The 22,874-nt window shown below is 46.1% G+C and overlaps 1 protein-coding gene across 1 annotated transcript in view; it reads left to right on the top strand.

The window, feature by feature from the left end:
• The first annotated feature begins 538 nt into the window (after positions 1 to 538).
• Positions 539 to 22,874, top strand: part of LOC139263806 (stathmin domain-containing protein 1-like) — a 68,106-nt gene continuing 45,770 nt past the window's right edge. The window contains exon 1 of the mRNA XM_070879859.1: positions 539 to 711. Coding sequence (XP_070735960.1) covers positions 562 to 711 — 150 coding nt within the window. The 5' untranslated portion in view covers positions 539 to 561. The remainder of the gene's footprint in view (positions 712 to 22,874) is intronic.

The following is a 22,874-nucleotide window of genomic DNA, read 5'->3' as shown; positions in this document are numbered from 1 at the left end:
CAATTCCAGAGGTTGGGACTTAGATGGATGAAGGCCTATCCGCCAATAGTTCAATGAATGGAGTAGGGGATGTACAAGAGGCTGGAGTTGGAGGAACACAGAGATTGCAAGAGGGTGTGGGGCTGGATGAGCTTGCTGAGATAGGGAGGGGCGAGACCATGGAGGGATTTGAAAACAAGGATGAGAATTTTAAATTTGAGGTGTTGATGGACTGGGAGCCAATGAAGGTTAGTGAGCACAGGGGTGATGGGTGAATGGTATAAGGCACTATGTAAATGAAAACTCTTTCTTTCTATTTGTACCATTATTAAATAGGTGGGTTTGCTGCTATTATTGGATGTAGGACTCTGCTATTTATAAATGCTAAGGTTTGTCTGATTAGAATCTGCCTCATCATTAAATACTGTGTACTGGATAGAAATGCGATTCAAATACCTGCAGAGGGGAACATTCAGCAGTGCCAGGGACTGCGCGCGCGCGCGCAACCTCTGTGGATGCAGTGACGTTTGGTATTGTAGTAACGCGCCATGGTAACGGCGGAGTCCATGGAAACTACAATGGATGGGCGGAGTGAGAGCGCATGGGAATGTAACGAAAGTGGAGAGGGAGTTGAGAAGCAGGGTGCCGGTCGAAATGGGATGCGGCACATCGAGAGCGGTTTCCACACAACCGGAGGCCGGAACCGAGGACAGTCAGGAAAGAAAACGCAAGGTAAGCGGCCACGGATATTCAGCAAGTGGGTCCACTGGGCCAGGTCTCTCTTAACTGAGAGAGGCACAGGACATCTCATAGACTTTCTGTCTCTCCAATTTGTGATGACAAATATATCTGTAAACATTTTAATGTTGAAGCATTCCTGGAAGCAAGACAAGTTAGTTCTCTCTTTTTTTCTTTCTCTCACTCCCTCCCTCTCTCTAGAGGGCTCAATTTTCCCCGATCATTTGCATTGTTTTTTTTTTTACGTATTTTTTTTCCAAGTTTCCCCCTGTGACCTGCGCCGGCGTAACTGACTTTGTTACGATTTTTGCTAGGCCAGTCTTTTTTTATGTCATAGGGGGCCTCATGTCTGCGATGTTTAAATTTTTTTTTCGCAGATTGGCCAACATTTTTTCCTCTTAGGTTGGCGTATCTGGCCAACCCCGAAAAACCTTCTGGGCACTTAAGAAAACCAGTGCACATTGACAAATCAAGACACCATTGTTTTTAAATCGAAAATTTTGGAGGGCGTCAAGAACACTGTCAAAATCAATAATAAAGTGCAACTTTTTTACCTGTCAACATAGTAAATGTAAATTTGTTGGATTTCAGAAGTTTGCTCATTTTTTTACTCACTCACACGCCACCACCGAACATCTTGAAGCAGGGCTGGAGGGTCGTAACTTTGGCCGGCAGAATCGACCCCGTGCCCAGACACAGGGGCTAGGGGCTCGGCTAGAAAACAAGCCATGGGGGATGGGGGTGAGAGAGAGAGAGAGAGGTGCCGATCAGAAGGCTTCGAGCCCGGGGAGCGAGATGCCGATCGGAAGGCTCCTGATGACTGAGTGGGGGGTGGGGGGGAGAGAGAAGGGGAAGTCACAAGAATGCAGTTAGTTCAGGGAGGGGGAGAGGAGAAGTCACAAGACCTTGGATGTGGTCCATCCATGCAGACCTTGGGAAAAGACAGAACTGTGAACCTGTCCTGCCTGCCTGCCTTTTTGCCATTTTGAGCTCCTTTCAAAGGTTAAATATGGGGCAATACTGACAATGCCATACCTTCTGCGAGCCTTCCGCATCATGGTGCTACATAGGAGGCAATTGATTTGACGTCATTGCATCAGAACCCATAGGGTGCTGGGCAGGAGGCCTTACCCACCTCGGGTATATCGAGACAGGCACCTCCACATGAGTGATGCAGACAGTGTCAGAAGGCTGCGTTTACGCAAAGAAGTTGTAAGTGAGATCTATGAGTTGGTCAAAGCAGATCTGCAACCTAGAAGCATCAGGAGGACTGCTTTTTCAGTTGAAATGAAGGTTACAGCTACACTTTCATTCTATGCCTCCGGCTCGTTTCAAGCTACAACTGGGGATGTGAGCGCCCTCTCTCAACATGCAACACGTCTGCATTCACCAGGTGACAACTGCATTGTATGCGCAGAGGAATTACTTCATAAAGTTCCCCATGACCACCCAAGCAATCCATGACAGGGCCGTGGGCTTCTCCGGGATTGCTGGCTTCCCAAAGGTACATCTTCATCATAGGCAGTCCCTCGGAATCGGGGAAGACTTACTCACTCTTAAAATGAGTCCTTAGGTGGCTGAACAGTGAAAACGAGAGCCACAGTCCCTGTCACAGGTGGGACAGATAATCATTGAAGGTAAGGGAGGGTAGGACAGATTTGCCGCACATGCTTTCTGCTGCCTGCGCTTGATTTCTGCATGCTGTCGGTGATGAGACTCGAGGTGCTCAGCGCCCACCTGGTTGCACTTCCTCCACTTAGAATGGTCTTTGGCCCGGGATTCCCAGGTGTCAGTGGGAATGTTGCACTTTATCAGGGAGGCTTTGAGGGTGCCCTTGTAACGTTTCCTCTGCCCATCTTTGGCTCATTTGCCGTGAAGGAGTTCCGAGTAGAGCGCTTGCTTTGGGAGTCTCGTATCTGGCATGCAGACAATGTGGCCTGCCCAGCGGAGCTGATCAAGTGTGGACAGTGCTTCAGTGCTGGGGATGTTTGCCTGCTCAAGGCGCTAATGTTGGTGCGTCTGTCCTCCTAGGGGATTTGTAGGATCTTACGGAGACATCGTTGGTGGGATTTCTCCAGCGACTTGAGGTGCCTACTGTACATGGTCTATGTCCCTAAGCCATATAGGAGGGCGGGTATTACTACAGCCCTGTAGACCATGAGCTTGGTGGCAGATTTGAGGGCCTGGTCTTCGAACATAGAAACATAGAAATTAGGTGCACGAGCAGGCCATTCGGCCCTTCAAGCCTGCACCGCCACTCAATAAGATCATGACTGATCATTCAACCTCAGTATCCCTTTCCTGCTTTCTCCCCATACCCCTTGATCCCTTTGGCTGTAAGGGCCATATCTAACTCCCTTTTGAATATATCTAACGAACTGGCCTCAACAATTTTCTGCGGTAGAGAATTCCACAGGTTAACCACTCTCTGAGTGAAGAAGTTTCTCCTCATCTCGGTCCTAAATGGCATACCCCTCATTCTTAGACTGTGACCCCTGGTTCTAGAACTCCCCAGCAACAGGAACCTGTCCAATTCCGTCAGAATTTTATATGTTTCTATGAGATCCCCTCTCATTCTTCTAGACTCCAGTGGATAAAAGCCCAGTTGATCCAGTCTCTCCTCATATGTCAGTCCTGCCATCCTGGGAATCAAATCGTTTCCTCAGGCAGCTGAAGGCTGCACTGACGCACTGGAGGCGGTGTTGAATCTCATCATCAATGTCTGCTCTTGTTGATGAGAAGCTTGCGAGGAATGGGAAATGGTCCACGTTGCCCAGGGCCGCGCCATGGATCTTGATGACTGGGGGGCAGTGCCGTACGGCGAGGGCAGGCTGGTGGAGGACCGTTGTCTTAAGGATGTTTAGCTTAAGGGCCCATGCTTTCGTACGCCTCAGTAAATACGCCGACTATGTCCTGGAGTTCATCCTCTGTATGTGCGCAGACGCAGGCGTTGTCCGCATACTGTAGCTCCACGACAGAGGTTGGGGTGGTCTTGGACCTGGCCTGGAGACGGCGAAGGTTGAACAGGTTCCCACTGGTTCTGTAGTTTAGTTCCACTCCATTGGGGAGCTTATTGACTGTGAGGTGGAGCATGGCAGCGAGGAAGATTGAGAAGAGGGTTGGGATGATGATGCAGCCCTGTTTGACCCCGATCCGGACGTGGATTGGATCTGTAATGGATCCGCTGGTAAGGATTTTAACCTACATATCGATTGGTCAAATCAAATCGCACGGAGTAGCCTGGAGGAAGAATTCATAGAATGCATACGGGATTGTTTCTTAGAACAGTATGTTACAGAACCTACAAGGGAGCAAGCCATCTTAGATCTGGTCCTGTGTAATGAGACAGGAATAATAAACGATCTCCTAGTAAAAGATCCTCTCAGAATGAGTGATCACAGTATGGTTGAATTTGTAATACAGATTGAGGGTGAGGAAGTAGTGTCTCACATGAGCGTACTATGCTTAAACAAAGACTATAGTGGGATGAGGGCAGAGTTGGCTAAAGTAGACTGTACACAGACTAAACGGTGGCACAATTGAGGAACAGTGGAGGACTTTTAAGGAGCTCTTTCATAGTGCTCAACAAAAATATATTCCAGTGAAACAGAAGGGCGGTAAGAGAAGGGATAACCAACCGTGGATAACCAAGGAAATAAAGGAGTGTATCAAATTAAAAACCAATGCGTATAAGGTGGCCAAGGTTAGTGGGAAACTAGAAGATTGGGAAAATTTTAAACAACAGCAAAGAATGACTAAGAAAGCAATAAAGAAAGGAAAGATAGATTACGAAAGTAAACTTGCGCAAAACATAAAAACAGATAGTAAAAGCTTTTACCGATATATAAAACGGAAGACAGTGACTTAAGTAAATGTTGGTCCCTTAGAAGATGAGAACGGGGATTTAATAATGGGAAATGTGTAGATGGCTGAGACCTTAAACAATTATTTTGCTTCGGTCTTCACAGTGGAAGACACAAAAACCATGCCAAATATTGCTGGTCACAGGAATGTGGGAAACATAGAAACATAGAAACATAGAAAATAGGTGCAGGAGCAGGCCATTCAGCCCTTCTAGCCTGCACCGCCATTCAATGAGTTCATGGCTGAACATGAAACTTCAGTACCCCCTTCCTGCTTTCTCGCCATAACCCTTGATCCCCCGAGTAGTAAGGACTTCATCTAACTCCCTTTTGAATATATTTAGTGAATTGGCCTCAACTACTTTCTGTGGTAGAGAATTCCACAGGTTCACCACTCTCTGGGTGAAGAAGTTTCTCCTCATCTCGGTCCTAAATGGCTTACCCCTTATCCTCAGACTGTGACCCCTGGTTCTGGACTTCCCCAACATTGGGAACATTCTTCCTGCATCTAACCTGTCTAAACCCGTCAGAATTTTAAACGTTTCCATGAGGTCCCCTCTCATTCTTCTGAACTCCAGTGAATACAAGCCCAGTTGATCCAGTCTTTCTTGATAGGTCAGTCCCGCCATCCCGGGAATCAGTCTGGTGAATCTTCGCTGCACTCCCTCAATAGCAAGAATGTCCTTCCTCAAGTTAGGAGACCAAAACTGTACACAATACTCCAGGTGTGGCCTCACCAAGGGAGGATCTTGAGACAATCACTATCACTAGGGAGGTAGTGCTGGACAGGTTAATGGGACTCAAGGTAGACAAGTCCCCTGGTCCTGATGAAATGCATCCCAGGGTATTAAAAGAGATGGCGGAAGTTATAGCAGATGCATTCATTATAATCTACCAAAATTCTCTGGACTCTGGGGAGGTACCAGCGGATTGGAAAGCAGCTAATGTAACGCCTCTGTTTAAAAAAGGCGGCAGACAATAGGCAGGTAACTATAGGCCGGTTAGTTTAACATCTGCAGTGGGGAAAATGCTTGAAGCTATCATTAAGGAAGAAATAGCGGGACATCTCGATCGGAATAGTGCAATCAAGCAGACGCAACATGGATTCATGAAGGGGAAGTCATGTTTAACTAATTTACTGGAATTCTTTGAGGATATAACGAGCATGGTGGATAGAGGTGTACCGATGGATGTGGTGTATTTAGATTTCCAAAAGGCATTCGATAAGGTGCCACACAAAAGGTTACTGCAGAAGATAAATGTATGCGGAGTCAGAGGAAATGTATTAGCGTGGATCGAGAATTGGCTGGCTAACAGAAAGCAGAGAGTCGGGATAAATGGGTCCTTTTCGGGTTGGAAATTGGTGGTTAGTGGTGTGCCACAGGGATCGGTGCTGGGACCACAACTGTTTACAATATACATAGATGACCTGGAAGAGGGGACAGAGTGTAGTGTAACAAAATTTGCAGATGACACAAAGATTAGTGGGAAAGCAGGTTGTATAGAGGACACAGAGAGGCTGCAAAGGGATTTAGATAGGTTAAGTGAATGGGCTAAGGTTTGGCAGATGGAATACAATGTCGGAAAATGTGAGGTCATCCACCTTGAAAAAAAAACAGTAAAAGGGAATATTATTTGAATGGGGAGAAATTACAACATGCTGCGGTGCAGAGGGACCTGGGGTTCCTTGTGCATGAATCCCAAAAAGTTAGTTTCAGGTGCAGCAGGTAATCAGGAAGGCGAATGGAATATTGGCCTTCATTGCGAGAGGGATGGCGTACAAAAGCAGGGAGGTCCTGCTGCAACTGTACAGGGTATTGGTGAGGCCGCACCTGGAGTACTGCGTGCAGTTTTGGTCACCTTACTTAAGGAAGTATATAGCTTTTTGGAGGGGGTACAGAGACGATTCACTAGGCTGATTCCGGAGATGAGAGGGTTACCTTATGATGATAGATTGAGTAGACTGGGTCTTTACTCGTTGGAGTTAAGAAGGATGAGGGGTGATCTTATAGAAACATTTAAAATAATGAAAGGGATAGACAAGATAGAGGCAGAGAGGTTTTTTCCACTGGTCGGGGAGTCTAGAACTAGGGGGCACAGCCTCAAAATACGGGGGAGCCAATTTATAACCGAGTTGAGAAGGAATTTCTTCTCCCAGAGGGTTGTGAATCTGTGGAATTCTCTGCCCAAGGAAGCAGTTGAGGCTAGCTCATTGAATGTATTCAAATCAGAGATAGATAGATTTTTAACCAATAAGGGAATTAAGGGTTATGGGGAGCGGGCGGGTAAGTGGAGCTGAGTCCATGACCAGATCAGCCATGATTATTTTCAATGGCGGAGCAGGCTCGAGGGGCTAGATGGCCTACTCCTGTTCCTAATTTTTATGTTCTTATGTTCTTATGATCATGGCCTGCATGTCGACGTGGAGCAGGCAGAGGATGTTGACGAACTTTTGGGGGCATCCGAAACGGAGGAGTACGCTCCATAGACACTCGCGGTTGACAGTGTCAAAGGCCTTTGTAAGGTCGAAGAAGACCATATATAAGAGCTGGCGCTGTGCCCTGCATTTTTCCTGCAGCTGTCGCGCTGCAAAAATCATGTCCACTGTGCCCCGTAGGGGACGAAATCCGCACTGTAACTCCGGGAGGAGCTCCTTAGCCACGGGAAGAAGACGGTTGAGGAGGACTCTAGCGAGAACTTTCCCAGTGGCTGATAGCAGGGAGATTCCTCTGTAGTTGCCGCAGTCAGACTTGTCCCTTTTTTAAAGATGGTCACGATCACTGCATTTCTGAGATCTCCCGGCATGCTCTCCTCCTTCCAGATGAGAAAGATGAGGTTATGTATTCGCGCCAACAGTGCCTCTCCGCCATACTTCAGTGCCTCAGCAGGGATTCCATCCGCTCCCGTAGCCTTGTTGTTCTTAAGTTGTCTTATGGCATTTTCTACCTCGTGCTGTAAGGGGAGCTTGGGGCATGGGTTCGAATCCACACTCCCCTGAGGTTCTGTACGTGTGACTTATGAGGATGGGTGAATAATGAGGCACCAGACACAGTGGGTAAGAGTACAAAATGGCTAATGTTGTTTATTTAGAATAGTAAACACCAAGGTAGAGGGCATAGGAAGAGGTCATAAATAGCAGTAATGGCACAATCTCACGCAACAACACGAAAAATCTCGCAACAGGGAACGGGAAAATAAGAGGTTAAAACATTCCACTCACACACAACCACACCTCCCACTTCCACCCTTCTTACCAATTCCGATCCTAAATTGAGTCTGTGAGGGGGTTTGGGCTCTACTCACAATCCTATCAACTCCGGGGTTCTGGGGGCACTTATTTCAGCTCGGGCTCCCTCTGGGGTGGGTTTTACGTTGTTGGTCGTTTCGGTTTTCCTCCTCGATGTTGCATCGGTTTCTTCTCTTTGCCTTTCGGTTGGCTCCTAAGCAAAAAGCTGCTGGAGTTAAGCAAACCTTCCCCAGAGCGAGGGCCCTGTGAAAAGTTGACTCAACTCCCAAAAGCTGACTCCAACCTCTGGTTGGTTTCTTTGCTCAGCTCAGCTGTGGGAAGTCACTGCCACTGCCTGCTCGTTTTCAGTCTCGGTGGCTTCGTCTGCGGAACTGCTGCTTCTTCCTCTGGTGGAGCGAGAGCGAGAGGGAGAGAGAGCTCTCGCTGGATACAAGCTGCAAGCTGCAAACTCCCCAACTGCTTCCCCACCCTGCTGCTTCTACACCCCCGGTGGTCCTGTAGGTTCTATAACCAATTTAGTTCTGGCCTTTTCGCGCTCAAACTCAGTTGGTGGTCCATTGTGTAAGTTTGGGCGGGGAGATAGCTTTGAATATTTAATCAGAAGATGTCACAGGTACAGATAGGTGTGAGGACAGGGGTATTGTTTCAGCGCACATTGGTGCCTAAAAGTCTGCTGGTCCTTTGTTACAGTCCTGGAGTCTATTGGTTTGGGCCTCCCCTTTGATGGGCCATTACTGCAGTGATCTCAGGGCTATCGTTTACTGTCCATATTAATTAGGTAGATGATGGTCCACATTCATAATTTGAGTCATATTTTCAAACTGGGCCAGGCAATCCCTATTGGTTGAGGATTTCCCCGCTTCAGGCCCGACTCGACCCCTGATTGGCCTGCCAGAATGCACTTTTCCTCCATTGGCCAGTGCCTCTGTCTCGCTTGTGAGCCAGACTCCACAATGTCTGTATCCGCCCACACGTTTCCCAGCCTGCCTGGTCTGTGGGTTTGGTGGCCAAAAAATGTTCATTTAAAATGAATAGAACGACCCCATGTTAGTTTTCTTGTCCTTAGGGTGTTTCAATAAAATGCGGCTGTGGATTTTCGAACCTTACAGTGCAGTGCTGGGGTTTTACTGAGGTGGTGGCGGGTAGCATGCTGCAGGATGGAGTCAAGAACACTCGAGTCAAAGGCAGTGTCTCGATTGAGGAGATCTTCGAAGTGCTCCTTCCATGAGGTCCTGACAGCCTCAGTGTCCTTGATGAGTGTTTCCCCGTTCTTGGCCAGCAGTGGGGTGGGCCTTGGGAGTTTGGACCATAGGTGGCCTTGACTGCGATGAACAATCCTCGCACATCATGGCTGTCGGCCAGCTGCTGTATCTCTTGTGCTTTCTCCATCCACCACCTGTTCTTTAGGTCCCTGTTTTTTTGTTGAACCTCAGCCTTGAGCCGTCTGTAATGCTGCTTTGCTGCTTCCGAGTTGGGTTGTTGCTTAAGGCTCAGAAATGCTCTGCATTACGATCTATTAGCTCTTGGATCTCCTGGTCATTGTCATCAAACCAGTCCTGGTGTTTCCTGGTTGGGTGACCAAGCGTCTCTTCGCAGGCACTGGTTATGGAGGCCTGGAGGGCAGACCAAGCGCTGTGGGCGTTCTGCATCTCAGGGTCATCAAGGCACGCCAGGTTAGCTGTGAGGCGCTGACTGTATAGGGCTCTCTTAGCTTGATCTTTAAGTGCCCCGGCATTGACTTTTTTGCAGCACTGCTTCTGTTGCCCCCTCTGCTTTGGGCCTATATTGATGTCAATGATGGATCAGATTAGGCGGTGGTCCGTCCAGCAGTCATCAGCTCCTGTCATCACGAGGGTGATGTGCACATCCTTGCGATCCCTGGCTCGGACTATGACATAGTCGAGCAGGTGCCAGTGTTTGGAGCGAGGATGTTGTCACGATGCCTTGTATTTGTCCCTCTGGCAGAACAGAGTGTTGGTGATGAAAAGTTCATGTTCTAGACATTTTATCAGTAGTAGGGTACCGCTGGAGCTGGCTTTCCCTACACCCTCTCTGCCAATCACGCCTCCCCAGAGGGCTGTGTCTTTGCCGCCCCTGGCATTGAAGTCACCAAGGAGAATCAGTTTGTCGTCGAAAGGTACAGGGCTGCATTGATTGTACCCACATGGAGGATTCCGAGATGTACAGGATCAGAAAAGGTTTCCACTCCATTAATGTACAGCTCGTGTGGGATGACATGCATCATATCTTGTCAGTCAATACAAAATACCCTGGGAGGAGCACCCATGATGCGTTCATCCTACGCGACAGCCATATTTCAGCAGCAGCAGCCAGAAGCTCAGAGCTGGCTGCTGGGAGACAAAGGGTACGGCCTCGCCACCTGGCTCATGATACCCTTACGCGTAACCCGGACGGAAGCTGACCGTGAATACAACATGTCGCACATTGTGACACACTGCATCATAGAGCGGACCATTGGCATCTTGAAACAGCGTTTCTGATGCCTGGACCATTCCAGAGGCTCCTTGCTGTACTCCCCTGAGATTGTTGGTCAGTTCACTATTGTGTGCTGCATGCTGCGTAACTTAGCCATCATGAGGCAGCAGCACCTGGTAGTGGAAGACCCACCTGTGGTGAGAGTGGTTGACGATAATAATGTGGAAGATGCAGATGACGAGCAGGAGGACGACACTGAGGATGAGGAAGCCATGCAAGTGCCTGAGGCCGGAGCACGGCAGCGGAGGAGGGCGGCCCATTGTGCCCCTTTAACGATTGCTCGAGCCTTGCCCCAGCAGCTCATCATTGAACACTTTACTGATGCCTGAGGGCTCAGTGGCAACTATTCCACATGAACCATGTTTACTGTTTGGAGCTGTTCGGTAATGTTGTGTTCTGTTCATGGAACATGATTCAGTTTTAATGTAAAATATATTTTATTCAAAAGTTTAACAAACAGTTCTTTTGTACTTAACTTAACTTTAATAAAATTATTCTTGTATCAAACTTTACTTTAAGATCACTTTTTAAAACCACTTAAAAAATTTAAGATCACTTACAAACTTTTAAACTTGTAAATTTACATAACTCACAGAAGATTTTTAATTTGAGAACAGTTACAACAGTAACAACAATAATAATAACAACAATAACAGCAAAGAAAGGCTGCACCCACCCATCTTTCCTCCACCTTATTCTAAGACTGCCCGCTGCACTTGGTCTTTGACACTCCACCACTCCTGCCCGCAGGCGGTGGCGCAGTGTTTCTGGGCTTGGTACATAGCTTATTCATTCTAACATCTCGGGTACTGCGCACCTCTTAAGGGTGGGGTGAGTCGGCATCAGGCGACAAGTTGGAGGACCCAGCTTTGGGCTCTTCAGAGGCTGGTGTGGGGATTGGAGTGGGAGTGACAGCTGATTCTGTCAATGGGCGTGGGGTCTTATTGCAGCAGCTAACCTGCCGTCCCTCATGCACCCTGACAGTGTCTCAACGACCGCCAATATTCATTCCCTCATGTTGAGCAAAACTGTCTGAACTACCTGCAATTCCCTCCCTCGTGGTCAGTGACGTGGTTTGCACTACCTCTGACATTCCCTCCCTTATGGCCACTATTTCATCACTGATGGTCACGGATCTCGTTCCCATTTCTTGTGACATTGCTCTTACTTCTCCCAATAGTCCTGCTACCTCATCACTCACCCCACTGAGGGCGTCCAGGTGTGATCGGGTAAGGTCAATGCTCTCTGCACTCAATGACATCAGCTGAACCACATCTGTTAGATCCTGCACCTCAGGAGAGCGCGGTTGAGCTCTCCTTCCCCTCCTCCACATCACTGGGACCCACAGCCTGGGACGGTGGGGCCCTGGGTGTGCCTTGCTGCACCCCACCACTGGGACCTGCAACCTCGGAAGGTGGGGCCCTGGGTGTGCCTCGTTGCACCACACCACTGGGATCCGCAGCCTCGGAAGGTGTCAAACCATGAAATGCCCCACCAGCACTCAAACCACTAGTCACGGAAGGGGCTGTCACCTCCATGAGTGGCATCTCCTCCAAAATCAGTCCAACAGTGGGAGCTTCAACCAGCTCCATCCCCTCCCCCTCACCCTCATGTTCTTGGTCTGGAGGGTTGGATTGGAAGATGTTCTCCTCTTCAGGTTCGTCTGCGTCTGAATCTTCTGCATTGTCAGGGTTGGCCTCAAGTTCTGCAAAATATAACAGAACAGTCAAATGGTTAGCAGCAGAGGAGAGAGCATGGTGGGTGGCATGAGTAGGCTCACACATCGCAGGCCAGGCAGCAGGCTGATTTGAAGGACCATGATGAATTTACAGGACTTACCCTCTCCCTCGAGTGTGGGCCCATCTTGTGCAGTAATGAATGCTTTTTTCCAGGACCCATCAAATCAGCAACTGTCTCTTCCAAGGGTATCAGTGGGTGCAGATTTGCCGGTCCTCCTCCTGTTCAAGTTCTTTCCCTTTTATTATGTGCCATCTTTCTCTGCAAAGATGAAAAGCTAATTTTTTAAAGAGGGTGTCTTTTTGCTGGGTGGGCCATACAGATGGGCACATTTACAATTGTAATTCCATTGAATAAATTAAAATGTAACTTACACTAACTACATGACCAAAGTCCTGCCACTTTTTACACTGGCCTCCAGATCTCGTGATGGTCACCATTGCACAGTATCTTCTGCAACTTGGTTCCAGCGTTTCTTCATTTCTTTGGCTGGAACATTTATGTGACCTCTGCTGGTGTCCAGCTCCTGCCACCTGTTCTCAATCACAGTAACTAGTGTCTCCACTTCTTTGTCCTTGCATCTTGTATTGCTCCAGCTGCGGTTTTCCAATGTTCTCACACAGCACTCAACATTCTCAAACACACAACTGGCTCTTTAAAAATGGCCGATTGCCAACTCGGAGCTGTACTGTGCATGCACGTCCATTGCAACAACGTCAAAAACGTAACTTTTTTTTCCCACGCATGCGCAGAAGGTGTGGCATCATTTTTCGCCACAGACAGTGTGGATCTATGAACGGGATATATGGAATTAAAAGACAGTAAAGTGAACTGGATATATGAAAATGTATAAGCCATGGAAAAATAACTAAGAGAATGTCAGATTGCAAATAATACAACATCAGCACAATTAACAGGCTTTTTCAAGGTTTTAAGTTACTAATCCTGCCAATATAAATTGTAACATGAAATGAATATATAGATAAATCTGCAGAATTGCAAGGTCTCAGTTAGTAGTCACGCCAGTAAAGTTGTAACATTCAGAGGCAATGCTTGAGCTTTCGTAAAAACATCCCATATAGATTGACTACAGCAGGCTTCACCCCCCGAGGTGACTGCACATGCTGTGCAGTGCCAAATTCGACTTATACATCGGGGAAACTGGCAAATTATTTCCAGCGCATTTCTGGTCTAGAAAAACGGGCGCAACTCTGGCAATACACCAGAAAACGGGCTTGGAGAAAATTGAGCCCTCTGTCTTCCATCCCATCCCCTCTGGTTATGGCTCTAACTATATGGATAAAATAAAATCCAGGGATATGTATTGCGTTTTTTGAAAACAATCCAAAGGCACTATAACTAGTTTCACTAACTGCCCTCGACGTTGTACCATTTTCATAGGTATTTACATAGCTATCAATAGCAGTTAGATATCTTTCTCTCTATATGTATGTGTGCATACAAATGTGTATTTTTGTGTGTGTGTGCGTGTGTGTGTATATGTATATATATATATATAAATAAACGTGTGTGCATATATATACATCTGTATAGATATTTATGTGTGTATGTGTATATATATATAAATGTGTGTATGTATCTGTGCGTATATATATGTGTGTGTATATGTGTGTTTGTATATTTATGTGTGTGCATATTTCCCTCCTATTTCTCATCTATATGCTGCCCCTCGGCGACATCGTCCGAAAACACAGCGTCAGTTTCCACATGTTCGCTGACGACAACCAGCTCTACCTCACCACCATCTTTCTTGACCCCTCCACTGTTTCTAATTTGTCAGACTGCCCAATATTGGATGAGCAGAGATTTCCTCCAACTAAATATTGGGAAGACCGGAGCCATTGTCTTCAGTCTCTGCCTCAAACTCTGTTCCCTAGCCACCGACTCCAGCCCTCTTCCTGGCAACAATCTGAGGCTGAACCAAACTATTCCCAACCTTGGTGTCATATCTGACCTCAACTGAGCTTCTGACCATATCCACACCTTCAATAAGACCATCAGTTTGCACCTGTGGAACATTGCCTGTCTCCGCCCCTGCCTCAGCTCATCTGCTGCTGAAACCCTCATCGATGCATTTGTTAGAATTGATTATTCCAATGCACTCCTGGCTGGCTTCCCACGTTCTACCCTCTGTAAACTTGGCGTCATCGAAGACTCTGCTGCCCGTGTCCTAACTCACACCAAGTCCCATTCACCCATCACCCCTACGTTCGCTGACCTACATTGGCTTCTGGTTAAACAATGCCTTGATTTTAAAATTCTAATCTTTGTTTTCAAATCCCTTCATGACCTCGTCCCTCCCTATCTCTGTAATCTCCTCCAACCCCACCATCCTCCGAGGTATCTGTGCTCCTCTAATTCTGGCCTTTTAAGCAACCCCAATTTTAATTGATCCACCATTGGTGACTTTGCCTTCAGCTGCCAAGGCCTTAAGCTCTGGAATTCCCTCCCTAAACCTCTCTGCCTCTCAACCTCTCTATCTCTCTTTTCTCTTTTAAGATGCTCCTTAAAACCTACCTCTTTGACCAAACTTTTGATCATCTGTCCTAATATCTCCTTATGTCAAATTTTGTTTTATAACGTTCCTGTGAAGCGCTATATAATTACAAGTTGCTGTAAATATATTGTGTATCTATATAAGTATGTGTGTGTGTATATATAAATATATAAAAATCTGTATAAATAAATGTAATTGTGTTTGTGTGTGTATATGTATGAGTGTGTGTATATATATATATATATATATATATATCATTTTTTTAAATTATTCATTCACGAGATGTGGGTGTCGCTGGCAAGACCTAATTGCCTGTAATTGCGCTTGAGAAGGTGGTGGGTGAGCTGTCTTCTTGAACTATGCTGTCCATGAGGTGAAGGTACTTCCACAGTGCTATTAGATAGGAGCGTCCAAGATTTTGACCCAGCAACGATGAAGGAACAGCAATATATTTCTAAGTCAGGATGGTGTGTGACTTGGAGTGGAACTTGGAGGTGGTGGCGTTCCCGTGCGACTGGTACCCTTGTCTTTCTAGGTGGTAAAAGTCACGGGTTTGGGAGGTGCTGTTGAAGAAGCTTTGGCAAGTTGCTGCAGTGCATCTTGTAGATGGTACACACTGCATACACGATGCATCAGTGGTAGAGGGAATGAATGTTTAGGGTGGTGGATGGGGTGCCAATCAAGGGCCTGCTTTGTCCTGGATGGTGTCGAGACTCTTGAATATTGTTGGAGCTCCACTCATCCAGACAAGTGGAGAGTATTCCATCACATTTATATATATAAATGTGTGTGTATATGTAAATGTGGATTCTTTTCCCTCAATCTGGTTCAGCGAATTCACTGAGTCGAACACCGTTGCCGCTTATAACAAAGCAGACTTTATTCTTTTGTTTCACCGGCTGGAACTTATCAGAAAGAAGGAATGCTCTCCCTATAGAGGGCACCCGCTCCCTACGGACAAGTGCCGTTACAATGTAAGGGCGCAACGGTTATACATTTTCAGTACAAGATACAATTAGAGTGACATTCAGTTCAGCCTATCCCCTTTGATCCCTCCTTCCCTTTGTCCACTCATGAGCCGACATCTGTATGGGCTGTTTTTACACAAAGGAACCTTTCAGAGTCTTTCTCACCCTTTATTGTTTCAAGTTTACTGGTGTGACTTAGCAAGACCTTGGAGCCAGTCTGTTATTTGTGCCAATGTTGTAACATTTGCGGTCTGACATTCTTAAGGCTATTCCTCCATGAATCCTTTGTTCAATTTCACTGTCTCTATACATTTTTCCCACATTCTCAACTTCAATGTCTGTATACATTTTCATTCCCCCCTTTTATCATTCCATGATAACCCTTAGGATTATTCCAGGAGTATCGCATTCAGCCGTTCGCACTCTCTTTCCTGATCCTCCTTGTCGAGTAGGTCTTTTTAGTTTGCTGGATCATAACCCGGGAGTCCGTGACCACAAGAGGGTTTGCTAACCTTGCCATCATGACTTTACAACAAAGGTTAAAGCAACCAACAATCAAGCAACAGGTAATTATTACTACGATGAGAATAATTGCCCCATGCGTTAGATAGGATCCCCAGGATCCACCTAATAGCCAATCAAACCAGCTAGATCCTCCTGCTGGTGTGGATAACTTCTTTACCTCCCTTCTTATGTTATCAGCGAGATTGGTTATGTTTTCTGAACTATCGGGAATGTAAGTGCAACATTCAGATCCTATCAGGGCACACGTTCCCCCTTTCTCAGCTAACAGATAATCGAGGGCCATTCGGTTTTGTAATGCTACGGTCCGCATTGCTACCATTTCGGCCGTGATGTCCTCCAGAGCTTCAGCGGTATAGTTAGCTATCTGTTCCAATACCCTCCCTAGGTTCTGTACTTCATCCATGGTGCGTCCTATCCCGAATGGGAACATCATGACCCCAAAGAACGTTTCGGCGGGGGTGAGGGCTCGCCTGTGTCGGCTGGAGGCATGTGCTTCCGCCAGGGTACGTATTTGCCGCACAAATGGCACCACATATCCCAGATAGCAGGACCCTGTCCATCGCCTAGGCAACCAGGGATATGCCCTATGCCCGCACACAAAATACGTGCCGTTATACGCTGCCTTCTGATATATTGTGTTGGGGTCCCAAGACTGGGCCCACAGACCTCCACCTGTTTTATTCAGAAGGTGAGAGAGGATAGTGACTCGTGCATCTGTTGTGATGTTGAGACTGTGTGGGCAATCGCTGTACCCTATGATATGTCTCTTGCTACTGGTGTCATTTCGGGTTAAACATATGTTCCCGGTTGGCCTCCCGATCCCCGAGGTATTGGTCAGGGCTAAGAATGGGGGTTCCTTTTTACGGTCATAGGGTGGCTGGTACCATCCCTGGAACATTTGACTAATGGGGTACCCAGCACTCTCCCACTTAGTGACGTCCCCGTGGTTGTCCACACGGTAACGGTATGATGCTCCTCCTGCCCTCCGTGTTGCCGCTTATAACAAAGCAAACTTTATTCTTTTGTTTCACCGGCCGGGACGTATCAGAAAGAAGGAATGCTCTCCCTATAGAGTGCACCCGCTCCCTACGGACAAGTGCCGTTACAATGTAAGGGTGCAACGGTTATACATTTTCAGTACAAGATACAATTAGTGTGACATTCAGTTCAGCCTATCCCCTTTGATCCCTCCTTCCCTTTGTCCACTCATGAGCCGACATCTGTATGGGCTGTTTTTACACAAAGGAGCCTTTCAGAGTCTTTCTCACCCTTTATTGTTTCAAGTTTACTGGTGTGACTTAGCAAGACCTTGGAGCCAGTCTGTTATTTGTGCCAGTGTTGTAACATTTGCAGTCTGACATTCTTAAGGCTATTCCTCCATGAATCCTTTGTTCAATTCCACATTCTCAACTTCAATGTCTGTATACATTTTCATATATATATATATATTTTTTTATATATATATATATATGTGTGCGTGTGTGTATGTCACATGCATCACTTTCATCACTTTCCTCATGGACATCTGCAAGCAGCAGGATAGAGCTCTGGGGCTCACACAGATTGCAGGTTTCCCCCAAGTCCAGACTGCACCCGCATCACCCTGCGGGCTCCTTCAGAGAATCCACTTCGTTCATGGATGCAAGGTCTTCCACTCCATTCGTGTGCAGTTAGTGTGTTATCACCAACAGACATGCAGATCTGTGCCCACTTTCCTAGCAGCTGCAATGGTGCTTTTATACTGTACCAATCTGCCATTCCCACCCCCCCCCACCAACTCTTTGCCCATACGCCGTAAGCAGGGATGGATTAAGGGGGCCTCGGGCCCCGGGCAATACACTGACCATGGGCCCCCTACGCCCATTCATATCCTGCAGTAAATGTCATTAGTGAGCTAAGTCACAGGGCATTATACTGAGTATGCATCAGGTCAAGGTCAGGTCAGGTCTACATCTCAGGTTATGTTCTCATTGATACTATGACAATACTCAATTAATATTTTATTATGTTTCCAAACAATCAAACTGCTACCTTGATGAAACCCTGTATAAACAGTAAACAACTACGCTTTAATAAAAAAAAACTTACATTTTGAAACTAAATCGACAATGACAACAATAGAGAACAAAACAGCGCAATTTTTTTGGAAGACCATCATTTGTCATTTGCATTCCATTTTCTCCACAGAGGCAACTACAATTATAACATTACATTGGTCTTTTCCTAGATTTTTGTTGGCTAAACTTGTCAATGATTTTTGAGAAGTCAAGTCTTCTCAGTACTTCGCTCTCGATGCTCATGATTGAAAGGCTATTAAGTCGATCTTGTCCCATTCGGTTCCTGACTTCATCTGTGAATCATTTTAGTTTTGAGAAGGACCACTCACTACTGCAATTTGATATCATCATCGACAGATATATCCGAAGAGCTGTTTCAATGTTAGGAAAGGTTTGGGTAATGCCGTGTGTGTATGGAGGAATTGGTACATTCTCAGCTCTGCTGACTTAGTTTGTTTGACATAAATTGAGGTTTGAAGCTCTGTTGAGGATGCCACCAAGCTAGAAAACTGGATGAATTCACTTTTAATCATAGGTTCCAGATCTTTGGGATAGGAGCGGGCAAGATTTTCTGCGGCTTGCTTGATCTCCTGAGTCGATAGAGCGGCTAGCTTGAACAGGAATCCAAACTTACAGTTGATTTCCTTGTATGCTTCAAGGCGGTGTTTCAAGGTACTGATTAGTTGATCAATGATGACAAGGAACACTTCAGTTTTGATTTTCTCCTTGGGTGACAGCACAATGTTTTCAGCATCTCCATCGTCAAAGCGGCGGTTGCGTACCCGTACGTGCCTCTGAGCTGAATTGTACTCGTGGCCACACAGTTTAATCCCTAGATCTTCTAAGTCCTCAAACTCTGTCCATTGGGTCTTGACAAAATCGACAAGGGACTCGAGTAAGGACACCGTGACATTCAGATTCAAGCCGGCCTCTTGAAGCAAGAGATTGGTCAGGTGAAAGCGCTTCAAGACTGTGGGTTAGAATTTGGACTCTTTCACTGCCCGGTTTCTCGGCGATTGGCCATTTTGGGCGAGAACTGGGTCGGTGAAAGATTTCTCAGCTGAGACATGCCGGCGGTTTCGAAGTACCGCTGGGTAGCAGACTGCCGGCATGCAACGTCCACAGATCGCCCTGGTGCGATCTTTGGCTGAGCGGGGTAAATATGAAAAAATATTTTAAAACCACCCACGAGGATCAGCAGAGCTGGGCAGTAGGTAAGTAGGTCTGCAAGAAAAAGGGTAAGTGATTGGTTTTTTACTATTTATTTTCAAAATACATTGGGGTGCTTTAATTTAAAACTGTCTTGGGAATGTTTTTTGGATTTTTTAGTTAGGTTTTTTGAAAAATTATTTTAATTCTTTTTATGGTGTTAGGCCCAACCAGTGTAAATTTTTATAGATTTTTAAAATTTTTCGCCCATTTTCTTTAGGCACCGCCCAATGAAGCCGAAATTGCACCTTTCTGCCCAGATTCGGGATGCAAGGCCCATATTTTTCGCAGGGCAGATTTTAAAATTTTGGGGGGGGGGGGAGTTTTCGCAGGCGATAATCTTCCCAGCCTTAGTGTTTTTTTGGGTGGCAATCGGACTCTTGCAGACTATGGGGAAATTCTAGCCCTATGTTCCAAATAACAATGAGAATAGCTGAATCCAGTTCGCCCAGTTTTTTAAGGATCAATTGAGCTTCATTTCGGCATTCAACTTTCTGTTCCACGTCAGTGGCCAGAGATTCCGACACTTCGTATTTGGGAGTGTAACCTTTGAGCAGGGCTGACACTGCTTCATACCTTGCTGACCATCGAGTAGCAGAAAGCTGTTTGACAACAGACAGCCCTAAAGGCTTTAGTTTGTCATAAAGCAGTCGCCAGCGATATGTCGATGCAGAGAGAAAAGTGTACAACCTTTGTACAATGTCAAAAAATCTGACGATCACTCGGCTGCATTCGGCACTGTTTTTCCTCACAAGATTGAGTGAATGCGCTGTTCATGGTATAAATGCCACTTATGGGCATTGCTCTTTGATGATAGTTTGTACACCAATATATTTCCCACTCATATTTGAAGTATTATCATGATTGTCCGCGACAATTTTGTATGTCGATCCCGTTCTCATCCAGAAAGGCCAGTATTATTTCTGCTATTTCTTGTCCAGTATGACCGATTATCGGCAAGAACCTTAGGAACCATTCCTCAGGACCAGAAGGTAGGACATAGGTGCAACGAGACGTGGGTGTCATGGTACATCAGTCATTGAAGGTTGGCATGCAGGTACAGCAGGCGATTAAGAAAGCAAATGGCATGTTGGCCTTCATAGCGAGGGGATTTGAGTACAGGGGCAGGGAGGTGTTAGATGTAGTCCTTACAACTAGGGGGATCAAGGGGTATGGCGAGAAAGCAGGAATGGGGTAATGAAGTTACATGTTCAGCCATGAACTCATTGAATGGCGGTACAGGCTCGAAGGCCCGAATGGCCTACTCCTGCACCTATTTTCTATGTTTCTATGTTTCTATACCAGATGATAAATATCAGCTGATCTGAGTGTGTGACATCTGACGTTCAATCAACAGATATTGAATAGAACTTTGCTGATTTCAATTCCTGGATAATCGTCTCAAGTACTTTGACACCCATCAGACTAATCAGTTCTTCACAAGTGGTGGAAGACAAGTACGAAGTATGCCCCTTGCCTTTGTTGGCGAACCACTTGATGTGTTCAACAAGAAATGCATCATAGTTTGCGAGAACCTCCAACACACCCAGATAATTACCATTACTTGGAGACCCAATGATTTTGTCTCTGCCTCGCAATGAAATACCTCATTCACAGAGAAATGTTATCACACAGACAGCCCACTCTAGCACCTTGTGCCAAACTGGAATACAATATGACCTTCCACACAACCAGTGCCTGCTTGTCTAGTGCACATTACTACAATGGTTTCTCTATGCTGGTGGCTGTTTTCCTGAGATGAAATCCTCTCATTTCCATGTTTCCAGTCATTAAACTCATGAGTAAAGTGGCTACTTGTTCGTGCTTTGACCTTGCAAGCAAAGCAGTATACTTTACCATTTGAAGGTGAATAATAGAGCCATGTTCGCTCCACATGTTCCCCTGTCAGTGGGTGCAGACATGTGAAGAAGGACTTCGAGCAGTATCGGCAACATCCATCCTTGGCATGAATCACACCAGAGTTTTGGAAGTCTTTATCACAGTTTTGGCAGTCCTCACTACCTTTTGCAATCCAATAGCTTTGCACATCTTCTGAGATATTGTCTCCCCACAGCGCAATGTCATTCATAACTTGTGCCTCTTTCAGCTCAGTATGCACCAGTTGGTTTTCATCTTCTTCAACATTTTGGACTTGGAGCTCCAACTCGACTAACTCCGGGTCCGGTGCCACTACTGGTTTCGTTGTTGACGTTGACTTCACAGCATCGTCTTAGCCTTCATCTTCATGAGCTTCAGTTTTTAGTTGGAAAAAATTATCTAGTTTAAGCAGTTTAGCTACTTCTCATCCCTTTTGCTCCTCGCATAGCTGGTGGACTTTCCCTTTTTTTGCCTCTGATTTGTGTGTAGAATGCATCTCTAGAAAAAGGGCATCTAGAGTCTGTCTACATCAAGTCGAGAATAATATGCGCCTGAACCCTTGCGGCTTCACTCCGCTCTTGCTACATCACTTATATCAATTCTGTTTATCCTTACTATAATCCTACCCTGTAGCAGCCCCACTCTAGGCTTGGGCCCCGGGTGACTGACCCATCTGCCCCCCCCCCTCCCTTAATCCGTCCCGCCACTAAGTTAAATGTTGGCTGCGTGAGGGCAAGGACTCCCCATGCACACTTGGCTCAAGATTCTTCTCAGGTGCTCTCGCTGAACGGCCATACCATGTTACAATCAGATCCATGATACATGTTTAAAGCGGGTGCAAGAACAGAGAGACCTGGGGGTGCTTGTGCACAAATCTTTGAAGGTGTAAGGACAGCAGTTAATAAAGCATATGGAATCCTGGGCTTTATAAATAGAGGCATAGTGTACAAAAACCAGGAATTTATGCTTAACTTATATAAAACACTAGTTTGGCCCCAGCTGGAGTTTTGTGTCCAATTCTGGGTACCACACTTTGGGAAGGACATGAAGGCTTTGGAGAATGGTTCCAGGGATGAAGGAATCCAGTTACGATAATAGATTAAAGAAGCCAGGGTTATTCTCCTTAGAGCAAGAGAAAGCTAAGAGGAGAATTGATAGAGGTGTTTAAAATCATGAAGGATTTAGATAGAATAAATAAACAGCAACTGTTTCCAATGGCTGAAGAGTCGATAACAAGAGGGTCCAAATTTTAGGTGACTGGCAAAAGAACCAGAGGTGACGTGAGGAAAAAATATTTTACGAAATAAATGGTTAGGATTTGGAATATCATTGCCTGATGGGGTGGTGGATACAGATTCAATAATAGCCTTCAAAAGGGAATTGTATAAGTACTTGAAGGAGAAAAGATTGCAGGGTTATGGGAAAAGAGCAGGGGATTGCTCTTCGAAAGAGCCGACGCAGACTCGATGGGCGAAATGGCCCCCTTTTTTGCTGTGCTATTGTATGATTCGATGATTCTATGGCACACCTAGAGCCTTCATCAAATAGATCAAATGGAGTCCTCAAGTAACAATTTCACTGCCTGGAAAGGTCTGATAACTTCTTAAAATACAGCCAATGAAGATTATCCTGTATGATAGTGGTTTGCTATATTCTGCA

The sequence above is a fragment of the Pristiophorus japonicus genome, chromosome 5 (genome assembly GCF_044704955.1).
Source record: "Pristiophorus japonicus isolate sPriJap1 chromosome 5, sPriJap1.hap1, whole genome shotgun sequence".
NCBI lineage: Eukaryota > Metazoa > Chordata > Chondrichthyes > Pristiophoridae > Pristiophorus > Pristiophorus japonicus.
Note: the sequence above shows the minus strand (reverse complement) of the source record. Positions and strands in the feature narration are given on the sequence as shown.